This window comes from Carlito syrichta, unplaced genomic scaffold (assembly GCF_000164805.1).
Source record: "Carlito syrichta isolate Samal-C Ts95f unplaced genomic scaffold, Tarsius_syrichta-2.0.1 Scaffold309504, whole genome shotgun sequence".
In the NCBI taxonomy this organism is placed as follows: Eukaryota; Metazoa; Chordata; class Mammalia; order Primates; family Tarsiidae; genus Carlito; species Carlito syrichta.
The window spans coordinates 157,020-179,820 of record NW_007253600.1 but is presented as its reverse complement, the minus strand read 5'-3'; the positions used below and the strand labels follow the sequence as shown (position 1 = coordinate 179,820).

General features: G+C 47.7%; 1 protein-coding gene across 5 annotated transcripts in view; it reads left to right on the top strand.

Annotated features, from left to right (window-relative positions):
- The window catches only part of POU2F2 (POU class 2 homeobox 2), a 39,360-nt gene that overhangs the window by 11,853 nt on the left and 4,706 nt on the right, over window positions 1–22,801 (top strand). For 3 of the 5 annotated variants that reach the window (XM_008067404.2, XM_008067403.2, XM_021717260.1), the window contains exons 5-11: window positions 2,189–2,305; window positions 18,338–18,443; window positions 18,530–18,621; window positions 20,890–21,003; window positions 21,150–21,291; window positions 21,385–21,533; window positions 21,611–21,787. In XM_008067404.2, the coding sequence (XP_008065595.1) occupies window positions 2,189–2,305; window positions 18,338–18,443; window positions 18,530–18,621; window positions 20,890–21,003; window positions 21,150–21,291; window positions 21,385–21,533; window positions 21,611–21,787 (897 nt within the window). Of the gene's footprint in view, window positions 1–2,122; window positions 2,306–18,337; window positions 18,444–18,529; window positions 18,622–20,841; window positions 21,004–21,149; window positions 21,292–21,384; window positions 21,534–21,610; window positions 21,788–22,801 lie in introns of all 5 variants that reach the window. The other 2 variants (XM_008067402.2, XM_021717261.1) reach the window with 2 other exon arrangements.

The window sequence follows — 22,801 nt, the reverse complement described above, 5'->3', positions numbered from 1 at the left end:
GCTGCGGTGGCTGGGAGCGGCCACTGCACTCCAGTCTGGGCGACAGAGTGAGACTCCAACTCAAAAAAAAATAAAAATAAAAAAACAAAATAAAATGGGGAGATTAGCTAGTATTGGAGAGATGTTAAAGACATCCTGGCACCAAATGGAGACTTTCTTAAGATAACCAGAAAAAAGGAAAAAACAACTAAAAGGAATAGTGTTCTCACCATTCATTTATTATTATTATTATTATTTTATTTTATTTTATTTTTTTGAGTTGGAGTCTCACTCTGTCACTCAGACTGGCGTGCAGTGACTGCTCCTGGCCACCGCAGCCTCGACCTGCTGGGCTCCCGCGATCCTTCTGCTTCAGCTTTCCAAGTAGCTGGAACTACAGGTGTGCACTACCACGCCCGCCTAGTTTTTTAAAATTTATTTTAGAGATGAGGTCACGTCAAGTTGCCCAGGCAGATCTCGAACCCGCAGGCTCAGGCAGTCCACTCACCTCAGCTTCCCAAAGCGCGGGATTACAGGCTGAGCCACCAAGCCCGGCTTATTATTATTTTTTAAGTCGAGATTTCACTCTGTTGTCTAGGCTGGAGTGCAGTGGCATGATCACAGCTCACCGTAGCCTCATATTCTTAGACTCAGACAATCCTTCCACCTTAACCTCCTGAGTAGCTGGGAATACAGGTGCACACCACCATGCCTGACTAATTTTTAAAATTTATTATTGAAACAGGTTCTCGCTATGTTGCCCAGGCTGGTCTTGAATGCTTGGCCTTAAGCAATCCTTCTGCCTTGGTCTCCCAAAGTGCTGGGATTATAGACATGAGCCACTGCTCCTGGCCTCGTGTTATTTTTTAAAAACTTTATATTAAAATATGACACACATAAAAACATACACAGATCCTCTGTGTATGACTGAATTTTCACAAACTGAGAACACCTTTGAGCACAAACAGCATCAGTTTAAGAAACAGAGCACAACCAGTCTTCCAAAGACCTTTAATGCCCCTGGCCAGAGATAGCCATTACCCTGACTTCGAATACTCAGTGTCATTTCATACTGCATCTTCTGTATCCCTTAAACTTTCTGAGATTTTTGTTCCATATTTGAGGATCTGCCACTCACTCTCAGTTATTTGGCCTTTCTCTGGCCTTTCCCATCTCTGTCTGCATTCCATATGCATTCCTGCCAACCTGCTGCTCTACCTTACATAGATTGCCTCACCTCTCTGGACCACCTTTTGCAAAATGGTGCTGGGATATCAGGCCGAAGGATGATTCTAAGGTCTGCTCTAGGCCTGAGAGTGTGTGATCTGCCAAGCCATGACTTCTCCCACATCCATGTGTGCTCGAGCCAATAGACCTTTCAGGTGATGAATGAAGGCCAGGGTGGCTCTGTGGTGTCTATGTGTATGACACAAGAGGTGTGCATGTCATACTCAGAGGTGAATGGAGGGGCTTGGTGGACCTCAGGGGCAGATGCTGAGGCCTGGCAGCCACTGGGCCATACCTGGCCTGTCTACAACACAGGACAAATGCTGTGCTTTGCTTGTCCTGCCAGCATTTTTGTTTTAGATTTTGAGATGAGTAGCCAACAGGAGCAGAGTGGAAGCTGGGAAGGCCTCTCCATTCAGTGGCAGCTCTCTTCAGCCCCCACATCCACCCTGCCCCTGTCACCCATTTGTGTTGTCTACCCATCTCCATTGAGCATTTGAGTTTGTGGCCTGGTTTCCAAGGGAGTAATTTTTTTTTAATACCCAAAGACCTTTTCTTCGAGAAAAGGTTTATTCTGTTGGATAAATAAGAGATGCACCTCTGGCTGATGCAGATGAGGGGTGTGGGACCCAGAACTCCCTTATTTGACCTCCCAGGCACCCAGTGGCACTATTTTCCATTTTACAGATGGGGAAACTGACTCCCAGGAGGGGAAAAGTGCTCTACAAAGGTGACCTCTCCTGTAGGGAGTTTGGGTGCAGGTAGTATGTTAACCCTATCTGATTGATGAGGAAACTGAGGCCAGAGGAGTGGTCTCAGGCCCCCAGCTTCAGCCTCCCTTCTATACCCAGTCCACTTCTCCTATGCCAGCCCGAGGCTGCCATTGCCACACACGTGCCCTCTCTTTGGTTCACAGGTGGGCATTCTCTCTGGCCTCCACTTAACATTCTGGGGTCCCGGACCCTGCCTCTCTCCTCCCCAGATCAAGGCCGAAGACCCCAGTGCGGACTCAGCCCCAGCAGCACCCCCACCCCCTCAGCCGGCTCAGCCTCATCTGCCCCAGGCCCAACTCATGTTGACGGGCAGTCAACTAGCTGGGGTAAGTACTCCAGGAAAGACGGGGACAGGGAGCACAAACCAGCAACCACCCATCTGTTGCAGGGCTAGTGAATGAGATGTCCCACCAAGGTCATGGCCACTCTCTCATGCCTGCCTCTTGCCCCTCCTCTGTCCTCTGGGAAGACTTATCCCCTCACCTGCTTGGCTCAGGCACTAACCCCTCTCTGCCTTCTCTGCTCCTCCCCGACCACCTGCTCCCACCCCCGCTGCCCGCACCACCCCACAGCTCACAGCGCTGATGCCAGCTCAACAGCAGCTCCTCCTGCAGCAAGCCCAGGCCCAGCTCCTGGCCGCCGCCGTGCAGCAGTCCAGTGCCGCCGCTGCTGCTAACGCCGCTGCCGCTGCCGCCGCCTCTTCCTCCACCTCCTCTTCCTCCTCCTCCTCTGCCTCCTCCTCGACCTCACAGCCCCCAGCCTCCTCTGGGGGGGGTGACCTGCCACCATCACAGTCTGCCAGCCAGCCTCCCGGAACCCCACAGCTCACCTTGTCCCAACCCATCCAGCTCACAGCACAGGTAAGGGTAGCCACTGGGGAGCATACTTCCTCAGTGAAGAACATGCAATGAGTGTGCAGAAGGGGCCTGACTGGTCCACATGGACTGTTCTGACCACAAGCCAGGCAGTTCCCAGCTGCCCTTGGAAGCCTTGGGAGATGTTGCCATCACATCTTATAGAGGGACAAAGTGAGTTTCACAGAGTGAAATATCCCACATAATAATACTTCATCCGATGGCATGCTGGGCTAAGTTCTTTCTATGCATCTCATTGAGGGCTCACAGCATCCTAGGAGACTGATATCATTATCTTCACCTTTCAGGTGAGGAAACCAGGAGTCACCCCTGTGAATGATACCTGTGTGGATACAAAACAAAGGCTGAGAATAAGAATTAGTGCCCCATATTGTGTTCCCTCACTCATCCAACAAGGTGCTCTTTCATTTTTCATTTCTTTTTTTTTTTTTTTTTATTGGAGTCTCACTCTGTTGCCTACCTGGGCTCAGGTGATTCTTCCACCTCAGCCTCCCAAGTAGCTGGGATGACAGGCATGCACCACCATACCCATTCAATATTTTGCTTTATTGTAGAGATAAGGTCTTGGTATGTTTCGCAGACTGGTCTCAAACTCCTGAGCTCAGGCAGTCCTCTTACTTTAGCCTCCCTAAGTGCTGGGATTGCAGACGTGAGCCACCAGGCCCAGCCAAGATGCACTTTCAGAAAAAGGGTCCATAATCTGTGAGTTAGGAAGTGCTATATTCTCTTTCTCCATTCTGGAACTTGCTGGTTTTAGTTTCCTTGGCCTGCCATAGCAAAACACCACAAACTAAGTGGCTTAAAATAACAGAAATGTATAGTCTCAGACCACAAGTCCAAAATCAAGGTGTCAGCAGGGCTGTCTCTGAAGGGTCTAGGGGAGAATCCCTCCTCGGGTCTAGCTTTGGGTGGTGCCGGCAACCCTTGGTGTTCTGTGGCTTGTAAATGGGTCATTCCAATCTCTGCCTCCTCTGTTATCACATGGCCATTTTCTCTTTGTGTGTGTCTGTCTCTGTATCCAAATTTTTCTTGCTTATAGGGACACCAGTCATTAGATTAGAGCCTACCCGAAAGACCTCATTTTGACTTGATTATATCCGCAGCCCTATTTTTAAATAAGGTCACATTTACAGGTACCAGGGGTTAGGACTTTCACATATCTTTTTGGGGGACACAGTTCAATCCATAACAGTGGCCAATAGATTTCCATTAAGGATATGCCAGTGGGAGCAGAGTAGGTGCTGAGTTGGTTTCCACTTCAGATAGGCAGCTCTCTTCAACCCACCCCCGTTCACCCCTACCCACTGTCACCAATCTGTGCTGTCTGTCTAGTTTCCATAAGCATTTGAGTCATGACCTGAGTTCTAAGGCAGTGAAGGTTCTTAAAGTCTTACAGCAAAAAAGCCATGTTAACTTTCCTTAGCCAAGCATTTCCCATAATGACTGCTCCACAGGTAGCTTTTCTCTCACTCCACACACCCCCTTCCATAGAACCCCAAGTAGCAGATGCTGTCCTTGGTGAGGGAGCAGTCCAGCCCCTGTAAGGCTGTTCCTTTGACAGAGTTCAGCCCTCCAGACAGGCCCATTCCCTAATTGACCAATGCTCCCATATGAGACTCTCCTGAGCACTACGCTGATACCTGCCTCCTTAGAACTTTCCGTCACTAGGCCTGATTCTGCGGAGACACTCAGAGTAAACTGGGCCTACAGTTCCATGATGGCTTTTCCAGATATAGCCTCTCTGTGTCTGGCTCTTCACAGTAACTGTAGTCTATTGGGTACTGCCTTTGTACCAGGCGCTATACCGATGATCACCTCTTTGAATCCATGAATTCTTACCATAGTCAAGGCTGCAAGTGGCAAACTGACTTGTCCCAGATCACCCTGCGAGCAGGAGTGGCAGAACTGGCCTGGGAGCTGGGTCTGGGAGTGTAAGGCTCTAACCACATGATCTGCAGCTGGTGCCTTTAGCCATCCTTCACAGGACATGGTTTCCAGCCCCTCCCACCCTGGCCACCAGAGACTCCAGCAGCAGGTGTTCCATTTGCCTAGCAGCACACCACCCTTTACTGAGCAACGCCAAGGGCCTGGGGCTGGCTCCTCACTGGGGCTGAGCTCTTTCACATCTCAGTGCCTCTGCTTTTGTTCTCCTTTTTTCTTTGGAAGTCCACTCCCTTCCTGTATCTAGACAACTCCTCTTCATCTGTTCAGCCCCAAGTCGGGAGTCCACACCTCCACGAAGACATGATGACTTCCCTCCCTCCAGCTATGCCTGAATATGCCTGAGGAAATATCAATTGAAGGAACAAAGACCAGAGGAACAGAGGAGGGACAGGGCAGCCTAGTGCAGAACCTGCCAGGCTATCCCCCTGTGAGAAGCAGATAGTTCTTTCTGTTTGTGCACCCTTACAACCGCCTTCCCTAGCTCCCCAGAGACCCTAGCAGCAGCAGGCTGACCCTCTGCCTGCCGTCCAGCCCAGGCCCTGATTGTCAAAGTCTCCTTAAACTCCTCTCTGCCAAGTCCTTTCTTCTTATATCACCTTCCTCAGCTTGCCTCAGCTCTGATCTTTTCCTGCCTGTCCTCAGCAAGTGCAAAGCCGGGCCAAGTATGTTTTCTGGGAATTCTTTCTCACAGGCTGAGTTGCCCCATGATGTCATTTCCCCAAGAGTATCTCCTATGTGCTGGGCACCATGCTGGGTCCAGGCTGCAGTGGGGACCAGCTTCTCCTGCCCTCACTGCCCATTGCTACAGCTCGTCCTGGGCTTGAGCAACTCTCTGCAGCCTGTGTATCATACCTGCTCCCTGCCCCCAATTCCACTTCTCCTGCCTGCTCAGCTCTGTTCCTGCAGTCATTTCACAAACATTTCCTGACCTCCTGTGTGTCAGGCCCTGGCAGGAAGCTGAGGACTTTGGAGTGAGTCACAGTCATCCTTGCCCCCTGAGGGGCTCCTTGTCTTATAGTGAAACAGGCACATTACAGAACCACTTAGAAATGTTTCACCTTAAAAATATGAAGAAGCTCTGAAAAGAGAGCCAAAAACAGTCATAAACCCTATCACTTTAAAATTCTATAAAGTACCAAGGAAAAGTCCCCCTTTGATCCCTCTGATGTCAGCTTCCAAAGTAATGCCAGTTAAACAGTTTGGCAGGATCCTTCCCTGCAGTTTCCTAGCTTTTACAGATGAAGGGACAATTATAATACAGTTTTATAGTTTGTCCATTGCTCGGTCTGATGTCTTTACCGAGGGGGCCATGTGGATGTTTACAGAATCAATGAGGGATGTTTTACGGCAGTTTTTCAATCAAGGATTGGGTAGATGTCTCTCCAGGGGAGTATTTCAGAATGTCTGGGGCAGGAGTAGGCATTGATTGAAAACTTATGTTAATGGTTAAAACATCATTTTGTATTGTAAAGTAGGGGAGAAAATCCCTATCTTCATAATAGGACTGTGGAAAATGAAACTTGACAAAATCTTTTAGGCTGGTAGGACCTAATGAATAGAGGTTTCCCGGAGAAACCTATTAGATGTGGTGAGAATATGGGAAAAGCAATGTGATGTATATATGAGGGAATCATATGTGATGTGATGTATATATGAGTAGGAGTTTCTGGGAAAGGGCTTCCAGGCAGAGGGAACGGCAAGTGCAAAGTGAAAGAGCAGGGCAGGGTTAGGGCGCTGGGGGCAGGGGAGCCAGTGGTGGAAGATAGGGAAGGAGGAGGCCAAAGCCCAACTCCAGGTGGCTGAAGAAGACTGAAATATTTGACTCATATCACTGAAAAGGCCTGGCCTAGAATATCAGGTCCAGCTCCTGGGCTCTGGCTTCCTGCTTCTAGGGCAGACAAAATGGGTGTCAGCATTTCCAGATTTGCAGTCACCCTGCCCAGGGAGCCAAAACACATTTCCTGACCAGGTTTGAGTCTGTGTCCCTGATCTCTGAGAAGGTGGGTTCAGCCCCACCTGGACCTTGTGACTTGAGAGAGGGAGTAGGCAAGCCCTGCAAAAGAAATGGGTCCTGTTGCTTGAGAAGGGGCAGTGGGTACCAGGTCAGCCAAGACCACTCACCTGGGATGGGTGATCTGTGCACCCACTGAATAGCCACCCTCTTAGCACCACCCCCATCTTTAGAGTTTCCCCTAGTAGAGTGACCGGAATAATTAGTTGTTTATTCATTCAACTGGTATTTATTGAGCACCTTTCCCTCAGCTCTGATCTTTTCCTGTCTGTCCTGGTACCCATTCATGGCCTGATGGGACAGCTGTGAACAAGGCAGAGGGGCTACCTTTGAGAACCTTATGTTCTAGAAGGGAGACAGTAAGCAAACAAACAAGTCAGCAAAACAAGACAGTTTCAGAGTTAGCACAATGAAGAAAATGAAACCAAGCAGTGTCAGAAAGGGAGGCCACTTTTAATGGGGTGGTTGGGAAAGGTTCACTGAGAAGATGAGCTCTGAGAACTGAGGCTTGAGTGAGTCAGTTATGAAAGAAGCCAGGGGAAGATCATTTCAGGAAGAGGAAACAAACACCAAGTGCAAAAGTCCTGAGGTGGAAATTGGCTTGACTTGTTCAGGGCACGGAGGAAGGCAAGGATGAGACACATAAGAGGTGAGGGGAGAAGCAGGCAAGATCCGAGTTTTTAGGATCTCATAGGCCAATGCAAGCGGTTTGAAAGAATGATGGGATGCTGCTGGAGGGTTTTAAATGGGAGAGCGATGTGACCATTGACCCTTTACAAAGTTCCTCTGGCTGCCGTGGGGAGAATGGACTGCAGGAGGTGGGAGTAGAAATGAGAGTCTAGCAGAAAGTTCTTGCAGAAATCCATTGGGAGATGAAAGTGGCTTGAACCTGGAGGTGATGATGGGAGGTCCTGGATGCTGTTTTGTATGAATTGGATAGGTCAAGAATGACTTCTAGGATTTTGGCTTCCGCAACTGAGTGATGATGATGTGGTTTCCTGAGTTGGGGAAGACAAGAGGAACATGCTGTTTTGGAAAGCTGAGATAGGGAACCAGGGATTTCATTCTGGATATGTTAGGGTTTGAAGAGTCTATTAATCATCTAGGTGGAAACACCAAGTAGGCAGATGGATATTCGAGGCTGAAGCTCAGCAGAGTGTCTGGCAGGAGCTGGAAGTTGTTAGTTGTCAGGAAGAGAATGTACTCAGTAGCCAGATTGAATTCCCACCCTTGAGAGCTCATGGTCAAGTGGGGTGACATGAGGAGACAGTGGTAGCAAATGCTTGTGTTTGAGAAGTGTGTTGTGAGTTCTAAAATGCTTTCTGGATAATAATATTACTCAGACCTCAGAACAACCCTGTGAAGAATTAGACATTATTATCCCCATTTTATAGATAAGAAAACTGAGGTCCTAAGAGAGAACTTAGTAATAATGACTACCATTTAAAGGGCCAATTAAATGAACAGGAATCAGGCTAAACATTCTACACACATTATCTCATTTAATTCCTTTAAAGCTTCGTGAGGTAAGAATTATTGTGGGGTCACCTGAGGAAACTGAGGTTTGAAGAGGTTAAGGACCTGTCTATGGTCCTATAGTGTATGAGAAGTAGATTTATGGCATCTCTAAAGCCCAGGTCTTTCCACAACACCTCACATCATCATCCTGTACAGTTAAGGAAGCCTAGGCTTAGGTCACACAGCAGGAAACAGATAAGAGGGCCAAAACTCAGCCAGGCTCAGTGGCTCAACCTGTAATCCCGCGCCTTCAGGAGGCTGAGGTGAGTGGATTGCCTGAGCCCGTGGGTTCGAGACCCGCCTGGGCAACTTGGCGAGACTTCATCTCTACAATAAATCAAAAATTAGCCGGGTGTGGTAGCGCACGCCTGTAGTCCCAGCTACTTGGAAGGCTGAGGCAGAAGGATCGCCGGAGCCCAGCAGGTCGAGGCTGCGGTGACCGGGAGCGGCCATTGCACTACAGGTGACAGAGTGAGACTCCAACTCAAAAAAAAAAAAAAAAAGAGGGCCAAAACTCAAACCCTCAAGTTTCTAAGCTGGAGGGGACCTTTGCACCCCACTAGTCTAACCTCCCCTGAGTGTGGGCACTCTGTAGGCACTATTGCTGTCAGGTGGGGATTTTTACCCAGGCGGCTCTCTGGCTGGTGCACACTACCTTTCAAGGTAACACGTCCTACTGCTGAACAGACTGACAGACACTGAGGCCCATCCTCATTTTTCTTTTGCTTTATTTATTTATTTGTTTATTTGAGTTGGAGTCTCACTTTGTTGCCCAGGCTGGAGTGCATTGGCATGCTCACGGCCACACTGCCTCAATCTGCTGGGCTCAGGTGATCCTTCTGCCTCTGCCTTCCAAGTAGCTGAAACTACTTGGCATGCACCACCATGCCCAACTAACTTTTTGATTTTTATTGTAGAGATGAGGTCTTGCCAAATTGCCCAGGCTGGTCTTGAACCTGTGGGCTTAGGCAGTCCTCTTACCTCAGCTTCCCAAAGTGCTGGGATTACAGGCGTGAGCCACCACACCCAGCCTGCTTTATATTATTTTTAATTGGCAAATGATAATTGTATATATTTATGGGGTACGATGTGATGTTTTATTACATGTATTCATTGTGGAATGATAAAATCAGGCTAATTAGCATACCGTTCACCTAAAATATTATCATTTATTTGTGGTGAAAACATTTAAAGTACTCTTTGCCAGGCACTGGCACATATGTATTTCCAGTTACTTGGGAGGCTAAGGCAGAGCATTGCTGGAACCTAGGAACTCAGTGAGCTATGATGGTGCTTCTGCACTCCAACCTGGGTGACAGTGAGACCTCATCTCTAAACAAATAAAAATGAAAAATAAATAAAATCCTATTTTGTAGTAATTTTGAAATATACAGTACATTATTAACTGTGGTCACTGTGCTGTGCAATAGAACACCATAGTGCAGCAGTTCCCAACCTTTTTGGCATCGGGAACCAGTTTCGTGGAAGACAGTTTTTCCACAGACAAGGTGGGGGGGGATAGGGGCAGTCAAACCTCACTGCTAATGTTAATCTGTATTTGCCCCCGCTTTCCAGTGCTAGCATCAGCTTATATCAACAGGCATTAGAGTCTTACCAGGAGTGCGCAACCTAGATCCCTTGCATGTGCAGTTCACAATAGGATTTACACTCCTATGAGAATCTAATGATACCACTGATCTGACAGGAAGCAGAGCTCTGTTCGTCTGGCACTCACCTCTTGCTGTGCTGCCCGGTTCCTAACAGGCCATGGACCAGTACCTGTCTGTGACCCAGGGGTTGGGGACCCCTGCCATAGTACATTCCTCCCATCCAACTGAACTTTGTACCTATTGGCTAACGTCCTCTTTTCCCCATCCATTTCCTCTCCTCATTTTGAACACAATCTGTCACAATATGATTTACATAGTTCCCAGACCCCACCCTTTCCTATTCTCCCCACTTTGGACTTAATGGAAAGGGTACAGAACTGGCCACAATTTGTCATATCAGGGACAGCAAATGAGTGTTGACCCACATGCCAACACATCCCAGTCAGAGTGGCTGCCAGAGCATGTGTGGCACCCTGTAACGGGGGGGGAGGGGCAGGAGATCACAGGGGATGGGCTGTCTGTCCTGTGCACTGGAGTGAGACACAACACCTGGGCTGTGTCACAGCCGGATGGCTCTGGGGCCCAGGCCTCCTCAAATTCATTCTCATGGCTTTCTCTTCCTCCACAGGTAAAGCCAAGTCCCGATGGGAAAGTGGGCAATTATACTCCAACTCACCCGTGCAACATATAAATTGTGTATCAATCTTTCTGCCCCCAATCTGTGGCCAAAGTCCCAGCTGTGGCAAAGCACAGCTAGTCTGTGCTGAGGTTTCACCTCATTCATTCATTGAAAATATATTAGGCCGGGTGTGGTGGTTCATGCCTATAATCCCAGCACTTTGGGAGGCTGAGGTGAGAGGATTGCCTGAGCCCATGGGTTCGAGACCAGCCTGGGCAACTTGGTGAGACCTCATCTCTACAATAAATAAAAAATAAAAAATTAGTTGGATGTGATGGCATGTGCCTGTAGTTCCAGCTACTTGGAAGGCTGAAGTGGAAGGATTACCTGAGCCTAACAGGTCGAGGCTGCAGTGGCTGTGAGCATGCCACTGCACTCCAGCCTGGGCGATAGAGTGAGACTCCAACTCAAAAAAAGAAAATATATTGATCAAGACCAGGCATGGTGGCTCATGCTTGTAATCCTAGCACTTTGGGAAGCCAAGGCAGGAGGATTAGTTGAGTCTAGGGGTGTGAGACAGCCTGGGCAACATACAAAGACCTTGTCTCTACCACAAAGTACAGTAATTAGCTGGGCATGGTGTCATGCACCTGTAGTCGCAGCTACTGGGGAGGCTAAGGTTAAAAGATCACCTGAGACCAGGGTGCCAAAGTTGTGGTGAGCTGTGATCGTGCCACTGCACTCTAGCCTGGGTGATAGAGTGAAACCCTGACTCAAAAAGAAAAAATAAAGAGAAAATGTATTGATTGCCTATGAAGTACCTGCACTGGGAGTAGAGGGTGATCAGAATGCAGTGATGAGTGAGAATTGGTTCCCCGCTGCCTTCTCAACTTTAGCAGGGTGTGCTAGCCCTCTGTTTTAGGTTTTCTCACAGGTTAAGGATGGAGCAGTAGATACATGAAATATGCTGACTAGGGATTCTTCTCTGGCTGGCATCTTTGAATTTAATATAACTTCACCATCTGACTCGGACATAACACGCCCCCAAGTGGCTTCAGATGGCCATGGTGCCTCTAGATCGTGGAGAAATGGCACCTCCTTCTGGCTAATTCCAGTCCCAAATCAGCTTACTGTTCATTCAGAATCTCTTTCTCTCATTCCTTGTGTCAGCAGATATTTAGTGAACATCATTATGCCCAAGCATCTTTCTGGGTTGGGGAATTAGTGGGGAATAAGGTAGACAATTCCGTGCCCTCGTGGGGATTTCATCCCACTATAGTTGGGTAGATAGATAGGAAGCAGATAATTGCCATGAATGAAGGACAAAAATGTAATGTAATAGCGAGTGTTGGAGGGAAAGGAAGACCCCTTATCAGAGTGGGTGGCCAGAGAAGTCCTCTCTGTGGAGGGGGCATTTAATAGAGACTTGAATGGTGAGGAGGGGCCAACTTTGTACAGATCTAGAGGGGGGAATAGCAAAGGTCGTAAGGTAGGGACTTATTTGTGGGTTCAGGAAGAAGACCTGTGGGACTGGATCAGAGTTAGGGGGTAAGAGTCCTGTGAGGTGAGGCGGAGAGGCAAACGGGGACTGGGTCATGCATGATTGTGGCAAGGAATTGGATTATATTACAAATGTGATGAAAATCAGTAGAAGCTTTATGGTTCGACATATATATATGAAGCCTAAAGGAGATGTGTCTGTGGGTTTAGTTTTGAATCAGCAGACAGAGGAAAGGATGGGAAAAGTACACCCCAGTTTGCAGAGAGAAAGGGGAATTTTCACTGAGAATCATGCTAGGGAGAAACAGGAATTAACAAATATTTTAATCAGGTCAGGTGTGGTGGTTCACGCCTGTAATCCCAGCACTTAGGCTGAAGTGAGAAGATTGTCTGAGCCCAGGAGTTCGAGACCAGCCTGGGCAACTTGGCGAGACCTCATCTCTACAATAAAGAAAAAAAAATTAGCTAGGTGTGGTGGCACGCACCTGTAGTTCCAGCTACTTGGAAGGCTGAGGCAGAAGGATCACCTGAGCCCAGCAGGTAGAGACTGTTGTGGCCGTGAGTGTGACACTACACTCCAGCCTGGGCGACAGAGTGAGCCTCCCACTCAAAACAAAAACAAACACAAACAAACAAATATTTTAATCAACCAGCTAATGGTTGGATGGGTGTATGGCTCATGCCTGTGATCCCTTCACTTTGGGAAGTCAGTGAGAGGATTACTTGAGCCCAGGAGTTTGAGACCAGTCTAAGCAACATAACAAGACCCTATGTTTACAAAAAATTTTAAAATAGTAGCCCTAGCCGGGCTCGGTGGCTCAGCCTGTAATCTCGCACCTTGGGAGGCTAAGGTGAGTGGATTGCCTGAGCCTGCGAGTTCAAGACCCGCCTGGGCAACTTGGTGAGACCTCATCTCTACAATAAACCAAAAAATTAGCCGGGCGTGGTAGCGTGTGCCTGTAGTTCCAGCTACTTGGAAGGCTGAGGCGGAGGGATCGCCAGAGCCCAGCAGGTCGAGGCTGCGGTGGCCAGGAGCGGCCACTGCACTCCAGTCTGGGCAACAGAGTGAGACTCCAACTCAAAAAAAATAAAAATAAAAATAGTAGCCCTGTGTGGTGGTGTGTGCCTGTAATCTTAGTTACTCAGGAAGCTGAGGCAGGAGGATCCCTGAGCCCAGGAGTTTGAGGCTGCAGTAAGCTGTGATTGCACTACTGTACTCCAGCCTGGGCAACAGAGTGAGACCCTAACTCAAAACAAAACACAAGCTAAGGGTTATAGAAAATTGGAAAAATACTGGTAATAAGATTTGACTTCAGGTCATATTCACTGGATTCAATATAGTGGATATTTAATGGGGGCTTACCAAGCCCTATTAAGGATTAAGGATATAAGAAGAATAAGACATGCCTCTGCCTGCTAGAGTTTCAGTCTAGCAGAGGGAAAATTCCTATAAGAAAACACTACCTTGTGGGAAGTGCAGCACAGAGGAGGTAGTCCCTGTTTTGAGGGGCCTGTAGCTTATACAACTTGGAGTGCCTTTGAAAGAAAAAGAAAACAACATTATGAAACCAAAATTAGGTATGGAGCCTTGGAAGTGTCCACAGTAAATGAGGGCTCTGAAGCTTATCCATTGCCTTCTTCTCAGTCAATTCATGTCTGGAGGGAAATGGCCACAGAGGCTTTAATGGGCTGGGGTAGCTGGGAAAGGGAAGGCAGGATGAACCTGGTTTCGAAGGATAGTCAGGACTTTAAAACCCTTAAGCTGGATTCTGAGATGATTAGCAGCAATTGTGAGAAAGTCGGGGCGTCATGGAGCATGGGAGTACTCCATCTGCTGCCGGATATGGAGAAAGCAGAGGCTCTCTCAGAGGGACAGCGAATAACCTTAAACTCTTGTAGGATGAATGGTTGGAAAATCGGGGACGTTGGTCGGCGGTGACTGTTTGACTGGGTGGGTAGGGGAGGAACACTGGAAGATTTATTTATTTATTTGCTCAGACCAGGTGAATGTCCTAAATCCTAGAGGTATGGAAGAATTTACAGGGTGGCCTGTTTCTAGTATAGTTTTTCAGATATCATCTATGCATACCCAAGCAAATACATATACACATATACATATACATATGTTTACACAAACAGTAACACATCATACCCCCCATTCTGCCTTTTCAGCTTTCTACTCAACAGGGCATTCTGAAGATGGTTCCATATCAGGACATAAAGCATGTCCTCATTCTTTTTGATGACTGCATAGTATTCCACCACAAAGTTCCACCCTGATTCACCCAACCTGTCCCCTCTTGCTGCGTGCTCAGCTGGCTTCTACTCTTTTGCTATAATACTTCAGCTGCTGGGTATAGTCTATTATAGAGATCATTTTTCACAATTGTGAATATATCCCTAAGATAAACTCCTACTGGTAGAATGGCTGAGTCAAACAGTATGTGCATTTGTACCTAGTAGACATTGCCAAATTACCCTCTCATCAGGAGTGTACAAGAGTGTTTGTTTCCCCACATGTTGGGGAGCAACGTGTTACCTACTATTGTTTATCTTTGCTGATCTGAGAGAAAACAGTGGCATCTCAGTGCAGTTGTAGTTGTATTTATCTTATCATGAGTGAATCTTAACATATTTCCATTCTGAGTTGTTTGTACTTTCTTTGCTGGGTGCTCTCCAGACCTGTCTGTCGGCCATATTAGTACTGGATCATTAGTGTTTTTTCTTACGGATTTGTATTTGCTCTTTATATATTAGAGAAATGAGTCCCTTCGATTGAGTTGCTTGTATTTTTTCCCAGTTTGTTCACTTCCTGGGACATTAAATTGGTCTTTAGAATAATAATAGCATTGGAAGAAACTGGGGGGCATGTGTCAACCATCCAAATTTTGCAGGAGGAAAATTGTAAGTAACATGTGATAGCTTTCAGCTATATATAAGATTTGCCAAGTAAATTATGAAGCATCAGTCTTGGTTCATTAACATCTGTATAGAGCATCTGCCGGGTGCCAGATGCTGTTCTAGGTGCTGAGGAGACAGTGCTGACCATAACAGTCAAGATCATACGCTCATGGAGCTGATGTTCTAGTGAGGGGGCATGCTGTGAATGAGTAAACAGGAAGAGCAATGCCTGGAGATAGTGATAAGTCTTAGTAGGGAGATGGAATGGGAACAATAAAGGGAGGTATGGTGTTGGGCTGGTTTAGATTGGGTGGTCAAAGAGGGCATCTCTGAGGAAGTGACTTTGTATTAGGATCTGAGTAACAAGAAGGACGCAGGCATGAGTGTAAGACTTAGAAATGCCCCATGGAGGGAACAGCATGTGTAAAGGAGCTAAGGTAGGAATGAGCTTAGCACATTTGAAAAACAGAAAGGGGCTGAATGGCTGGAGCACAGCGAACAAGGGAGAGTGCAGTAGGAGTTGATCTCAGGGCAACTCGCATAGGCCTCAGTATAAAGGGTCTTCTAGACCAGTGAGGAGTTTTGGTTGTATTGTTGAGGGCTACAAGAAGCCATTGGAGTGTGTAAGTAAGGATGTTTTGCTTTTCCTTTTGGAAATATTTAAACATAAAAGTAGAATGGGGCTGAGTGCAGTGGCTCAACACCTGTAATCTCAGCACTTTGGGAGGCCAAGGTGGGAGAACTGCTTGAAGCCAGGAGTTCAAGGCCAGCCCAGGCAACATAGTGAGATCCTGTTTCTACAAAAATAAAAATAAATAGGCAGGTATAGTGGCACACACCTGTATTTCTAGCCACTCAGGAGGCTGAGGTGGCAGAATTGCTGGAGTCCAGGAGTTCAGGGCTGCAGTGAACCATGATTGCATCACTGTACTTCAGCCTGAGCAACAAAGTAAGACCCTGTCTCTAAAAATGGTTTTTTGTAAATAATAAAATATTTTAATTGAAGTCTAACAAATCCAGAAAAGTGCACAAATCATAAGTATATAGCTCAATGGACTATCACTAAGCACACCTGTGGAATTGGCACCCAGATCAAGAAATCGAATGTGGCCAGCCCCCAGAAGCACCCTGGTACCCCTGCCAGTCTGTACCTCCCAAACTTCTAACATTAGAATCATACAGGATGTTCTCAACAAAACTAGCTTCTTTTACTTATGTTTGGTATGCTTATATTGTTGTGTGAACTTGTAGGTTGTAGGTTGTTCATTTTCATTGCTATGTATTTCCATTGAAGCACAGTTTATTTATCCATTCTACTGTTGATGGACACTTGGGCTATCTTCAGGTCTTGCCTATTTCATATGGTCCATGTGAACATTCTAATATATAATTTTTGGTGAACATATGTACACATTTATGGTGGGTTATACCCAGGAGTGGAATTGCTGGGTCATAAGGCAGGTGTACATTCAACTTTAGTAGATAGTGCCTGTATTAGTTTGCTAGAGTTACTGTAACAAAGAACCACAAACTGGGTGACTTAAACAACAGTAATTCAATCTCAGGGTTCTGCAGGCCAAAAGTCCAAAATCAAGATGTTGGTAGGGTTGGTCCCTTCCGAGGGTTGTGAGGCAGGGATCTGTTCCAGGCCTCTCTGTGGGCTTGTAGATGGCCATCTTTTCCCTGTATTTCTTCACATCATCTTCCCTTTAGCCATGTTTGTCTCTGTATCCAAATTGGCCCTTTTTATGCCAGTCATTTTGGATTAGGAGCACACCTAATAACCTCATTTTAACCTCATCATCTACAAGGACTCTCCAAATAAGATCAAACTGAAGTTCTGGGGTTTAGATTTTGGTTAGGTCACACTCCCAACAGGGGCCTCCAGAATGTTAGGTCAGGCCTCCCGGGGGTGTGGGTGTCTGGTGTGCAATCTGGTGCTGTGTGAAAGGTGCAAAGGATTGCACAGAAGTTAGATGGAAAGTATAGTTTATTTAAAGAGTAAATTAAAGAGAGAGAGAGAGGAGATTCACCTCCCCAAGGTAGGCAAGGGGACCAAAGCCAGGAAACATGGTGATGGCCATACCTCAAAGAGCACATGGCCACACCAGAGTCTAGCAATGGCAACTGGCTGCTTCAGGTTGAATACTTTTAACCCTTCCCTTTGATGGGGGACAGTCGTTAAGGTGATTGGGTGGTGGTCTGCTTCACGTCATCATGAAGGGGCAGGTAAGTGCTGGTACTGATGTCAGGTGACTGCTGCCATGGTGATGGGGTGTGTCTGTGTCACCAAGGTCATGAAGGACTGATTAGGTTAACTTGAATCTTATGGGTGGAGGCAAATAATTTGAAATGGAGAAGTTAGTTAGTATGAAACAAGCTGGGGAGGGGGGTTTATAAAACAATTACTAACAGCTACACTCTCTCCTTAGCTAGTGATTGGAGAGTAAGTTAGGTGAACTGCTAGAAAAACATGAGACTTAGGCAGTGTTAAAATGACTGCTCATTGAGTATAGTAAGTCCATGTTAAGTCCTTTCAGATTCCAACATATCTTTTCTTTGGAGTATAGAACACAATTCAACCCATAACAGTGCCAGAGAGTTTCCCAGATGGTTGTACCAATTTACAAACCATTTGCTGGAGTATTTTAAAGTTAATTCCAGACATGATATAATTTGCCTTTGGAGTGTTTTAAAAGGAGGAAAGGGCCGGGCTCAGTGGCTCAGCCTGTAATCCCAGCACTTTGGGAGGTCAAGGCGAGAGGATTGCCTGAGCCCAGGGGTTCGAGACCAGTCTGGGCAACATGGTGAGACTTCATCTCTACAATAAATAAAAAATTAGCCGGGCGTAGTAGTGCACGCCTGTAGTTCCAGCTACTTGGAAGGCTGAGGCGGAAGGATTGTCTGAGCCCAGCAGGTCGAGGCTGCAGTGGCCGTGAGCATGCCACTGCACTCCAGCCTGGGTGACAGAGTGAGACTCCAACTCAAAAAGATAAATAAATTAAATATACATAAATAAAAGGAGGAAAGATTTGGTATGGTTTACATTTCTAAACAATTCTATTTGTTCTGTGGGAACGTAAGGCAAGGCAAATATTTCATCAAGAAAGAAAAAATAAATAGGATCCCAGCCCTCCTGGGACTGCCCAGTTGGGACTTTCTGGTATCCCATGGTTGAGAGAAGCTTCTGGGTGCTCTTAGCTCAGGCATGCCATACAGAGACCAAGTGGACCATCCCTCACTGCCTAGTGCCAGATTGCCAGATTGAGAACCTGAGGCAGGAGGATTCCTGGTTTCAGCCCCTCGAAGCTCAGGTGACACAGAGGGAGGAACCTGGTCAGGACTCAGGCTATCTTTCTGTCCATCCTCCTCCTTGCCAGGACATACAGCAGCTCCTTCAGCTCCAGCAGCTGGTACTTGTGCCAGGCCACCACCTCCAGCCACCTGCTCAGTTCCTGCTGCCGCAGGCCCAGCAGAGTCAGCCAGGTAAGGCCCCTATCCCAGATGGCCTCCCTGATGCCTTCACAGAACTCTCACCCCCTCACTCCATGTCTTCCCCCTTGTCTCTCCAGGTCTGCTACCGACGCCAAATCTATTCCAGCTACCTCAGCAAACCCAGGGAGCTCTTTTGACCTCCCAGCCCCGGGCCGGGCTTCCCACACAGGTGAGGCTATCCACTGAGTGCTCCAGGTTAGGCCAACAACAGGGCCTGATGAAGGCTGGAGGAAGGGGAGGAAGGAAGAGGGGAGTCTTCTCTCTCCATTTAGCTCAGCCCACAACCACAGGGCCCAAGACAGGAGGACCTGAGGCCCAACCATACTCTGCCAATTGTTTATTGTGCAACTCAGGCAAGCTCCTGATGTCTTCCTGTCTGGGTCATCCCCTTCCTTTGTCGAATGGGGGAGTCAAATCAGACTAGTTCTTAACCTTTTTAGGCACATGAACTCCTTTGAAAATCTAATGAAAGCTTTAGATATGGTTATCACCCCCCCCCAAAATCCACATGTGCATGAACACACAAACTTTCAGGGGTTTGCATGCCTTAATGTTGCAAATGCCTCAGGTCTCTTCTAGCACTGCAACTGGAGTGTTCTCTGAACAAGCCATCTGTTAGGAACTGTTTCAGGTCATCTTGCCAGACCAGAGACTAAAAACAGGGTCCACGGATATGTTTTATTCAACCATTGTCAACTAAATTCCCAAGAAGCACTGAATTTCCAGTTTTTCTTGACAAACTAGAAGATCTGGCAAGACTGGATCTGTGCTTATGTGGTAGCTTAGCAACCTTGGGTAGCTGGCCTGGCCACTGGCAGGGATCCCCTTAGGCAGAGTGCTAGCTCTCCAGGCCACCTTGGTGTCTGGACCCCAAGGCCTTTCTTTCAATTTGCTGCCTGGGTTCTAGGCTTTAATAATATCTTTCATTATCCTTTATGAATTTCAAGTTTTTTCTTTACTCATTTTTATAGTCCTTTCAAAAATTATATGAACTATTCCTGAAAGACTGAAAAGTTTAGAGACTAATACTGGTTTTAGCTATAGTTCTGGAATCCAAAATATTCTGAAAGTCAAGTCATCCTTATAACGTTGGCACTGGAACTCTTCTAGCTGCAAAACCTGCCCTGCTTTGAAATGTTGCATTCTATGACTTTTCTTTACCTCTCTTGGTGTGGCATTTCTGCTGCTGCAGATCTGTTAATGCAGATCTCATAATGCAGATCTGATTATGAGGTAATGTCTTGACCCTGATAGAGGTGGGGGCAGGTTACATTATCTATGATGTATGCCCCATGTAAGCCTTCTAAAAATAAACAGGTGCAGTGGCATGCACCTGCAGTCCCAGCTACTTGACAACCTGAGGCAGGAGGATTGCTTGAGACCAGGAGTTCAGTGCTGGCCTGGGCAACATAGTGAGATCCCATCTCAAAAAAAAAAAAGAAAAGAAAAGAAAAGAAAAATCTCTGAATTCCAAAAACATCTGGCACCAGCATTTTGGATAACAGATCAAGGACCTGGGTGATAAACATTCCTGCACTTGCCATTTATTTCAGATATTTTATTTTTAGGGCAATGAGCCATTCCAGACAGAGCTGTTGCTTTTTTGTAAACCCCCCTAATTATCCTCTCCATCTATTTTTTTAAACTTTTACTTTATTTGTAATCTACTAATTTTTAAGACAATTTTTTGAGAGCAGTTTTAGACTCACAGCAAAACTGAGTGGAAGATACAGAGATTAACCATATACCTTCTGCTCCCATACATACACAGCCTCCCTGATCATCCCTAAGTAGAGTGGCACATGTATAACAACTGATGACCCTACATTGACACATCATTATTATCCAAGGATCATAGTTTAAGTTAGGGTTCACTCTTGGTGTTGTACATTCTATGGGTTTGGACAGCCTACTCATTTTTAACTCAGTTCTCTCAACAGCCCTATTGGGTAGGCAGGGCAGCAGTGCTTGTTTTCCATTCTGCAGAGGGGAAAAGTGAGGTTCAGGGAAGTTAAAAAGCTTGCCCCAGCTACCTGGCAATTCAGTGGCAGGGCCAGTCCTTGATCCTCTGGCTGAGAGGAGGATAAAACCACTACCCCCAGCTCCAGGGAAAAAGCCCTCAGCAAATGAAGCTGGCTGCTCCTTCTGGGAGTTCACAGGCTTGAAGGGACAGTGGAAAGTTCCAGGCAATGAGGAGATCCATGTAGGGCAGCAGAGTCACATTTTAACGGGGTTGGCAATGAATGTGGAGGGATTTACTCCAGGAGATAGAGGGGAGTCTGTAGGAAGAGGATGAACTGCTGGGAGGCAGGGAGGGGGACTGTGCAGCCATTGCTGAGCCCCATCCTGGTCCTCGTCCTGCATCCCATCCACCTGCCCACCCCACCAGGCTGTGACCCGCCCCACGCTGCCCGACCCGCACCTCTCACACCCGCAGCCCCCCAAATGCTTGGAACCACCATCCCATCCCGAGGAGCCCAGTGATCTGGAGGAGCTGGAGCAGTTCGCCCGCACCTTCAAGCAACGCCGCATCAAGCTGGGCTTCACGCAGGTCTGTGGCCACATAGCAGGCCAGGTGGTGGGACAGAGCTCATGGGCAGGACACTATGAAGGGCGTGACCCACTGGTGGGTGGGATGGGCCCCGTGCTCAAAGGTCCTGCCCTGACCTCTACCCCATCCCCACCCCACTGGCTCAGGGTGATGTAGGCCTGGCCATGGGCAAACTCTACGGCAACGACTTCAGCCAGACGACGATATCCCGCTTCGAGGCCCTCAACTTGAGCTTCAAAAACATGTGCAAACTCAAGCCCCTCCTGGAGAAGTGGCTCAATGACGCAGGTGGGACCAGGCTGGGGCTTCTGCACAGGGGAGCGTTGGTGGGCAATAGCCAGGGGAGGCGCCTTCTCATGCTCAGTCTCTTCCTGGGGACAGAGACTATGTCTGTGGACTCAAGCCTGCCCAGCCCCAACCAGTTGAGCAGCCCCAGCCTGGGTTTCGATGGGCTGCCCGGCCGGAGACGCAAGAAGAGGACCAGCATCGAGACAAACGTCCGCTTCGCCTTAGAGAAGAGTTTTCTAGCGGTGAGGCCCCACCCTCTGGGTGACCCTGAGAGGTGGTGGGCAGATGGGCCCGGGGCTAACCTGCCCTTTGCCTATAGAACCAGAAGCCTACCTCAGAGGAGATCCTGCTGATCGCTGAGCAGCTGCACATGGAGAAGGAAGTAATCCGCGTCTGGTTCTGCAACCGGCGCCAGAAGGAGAAACGCATCAACCCCTGCAGCGCGGCCCCCATGCTGCCCAGCCCGGGGAAGCCGGCCAGCTACAGCCCCCATATGGTACCAAGAGCCCCTCTGGGGGGTGGGAGAGCACAAAGCTTGGCAGGCATCTGTGAGAAGCACACCCTACTTGGTTGTTCACAGAGCCTAGAACAGAGGCTGGGAGAGTCACTCTTGGGGACAGGCTGTTACATAGATGGAGCAGTCACATGGGGACACTTTCCAGGGAACGGTGGTCTTATGTGAGGGACACAAGCACCCACAGTTATACTCTGACATAGCCAGACACAGAGTTATCATAGGGACATAGCCACACAGGAAGGGATACATGTGGCCAGGGACATGGTCCAAGTAAGGATGCATAGGCTCACAACCTCAAAGAGACAGGGAGGCACTTACCCTGCAGGGACAGCGTTACACCCATGAATGGACTCTCAAGGTCCACAGCTGCACACAGGCCCACTTGGTATCAGACACAACTGGGATGTCCTTTATTTCCTTTCATGGGAAGGGCTGTGACATTCCAGAGAGGACCTCCTGCTTCCAGTGGAGTGGGAGGAGGGACTGAGTGAGTCATAAAGGAAGAGTTAACCAGCCACGTGAAGAAAAAAGAGAAGGGCCTTTCAGGTGAAGGGACCAGTGTGCACAAAGGCCTAGAAAGAAGCCAGAGTATGCCCAGCCTGATTTGAGGAACTCCAGTGCAATTTAGTGTGGTTGCAGCTGCAATGTAAATGAATGAGGTGGGAGTGAGGGATGGGCACGGGGAAGACACCCCAAGTTTAATAATGAAGAGCTGGAACTTGAACCATGGTTAGTGAGGAGCTAAGAAGCAGTTCTGAGCCGGGGAAGGACAGGGTTAAATTCAGTGAAGCTAAGGTGAGACTGGAGGTAGAGAGATCAAGAAGAAAGTTGGTGGGTGGTCCCAGGACATTAAGTAATATGATAGCCCAACACTGTGATGCAAAGATATGTGTAAATTTATCTGCATAAACTGTACTCCCCACCCCCACAGTTTAGGCCTGCTCCTTTCTTGCCTGGGTCACTTTGAACAGGTTCTCTTGCCTTGCTTATCAA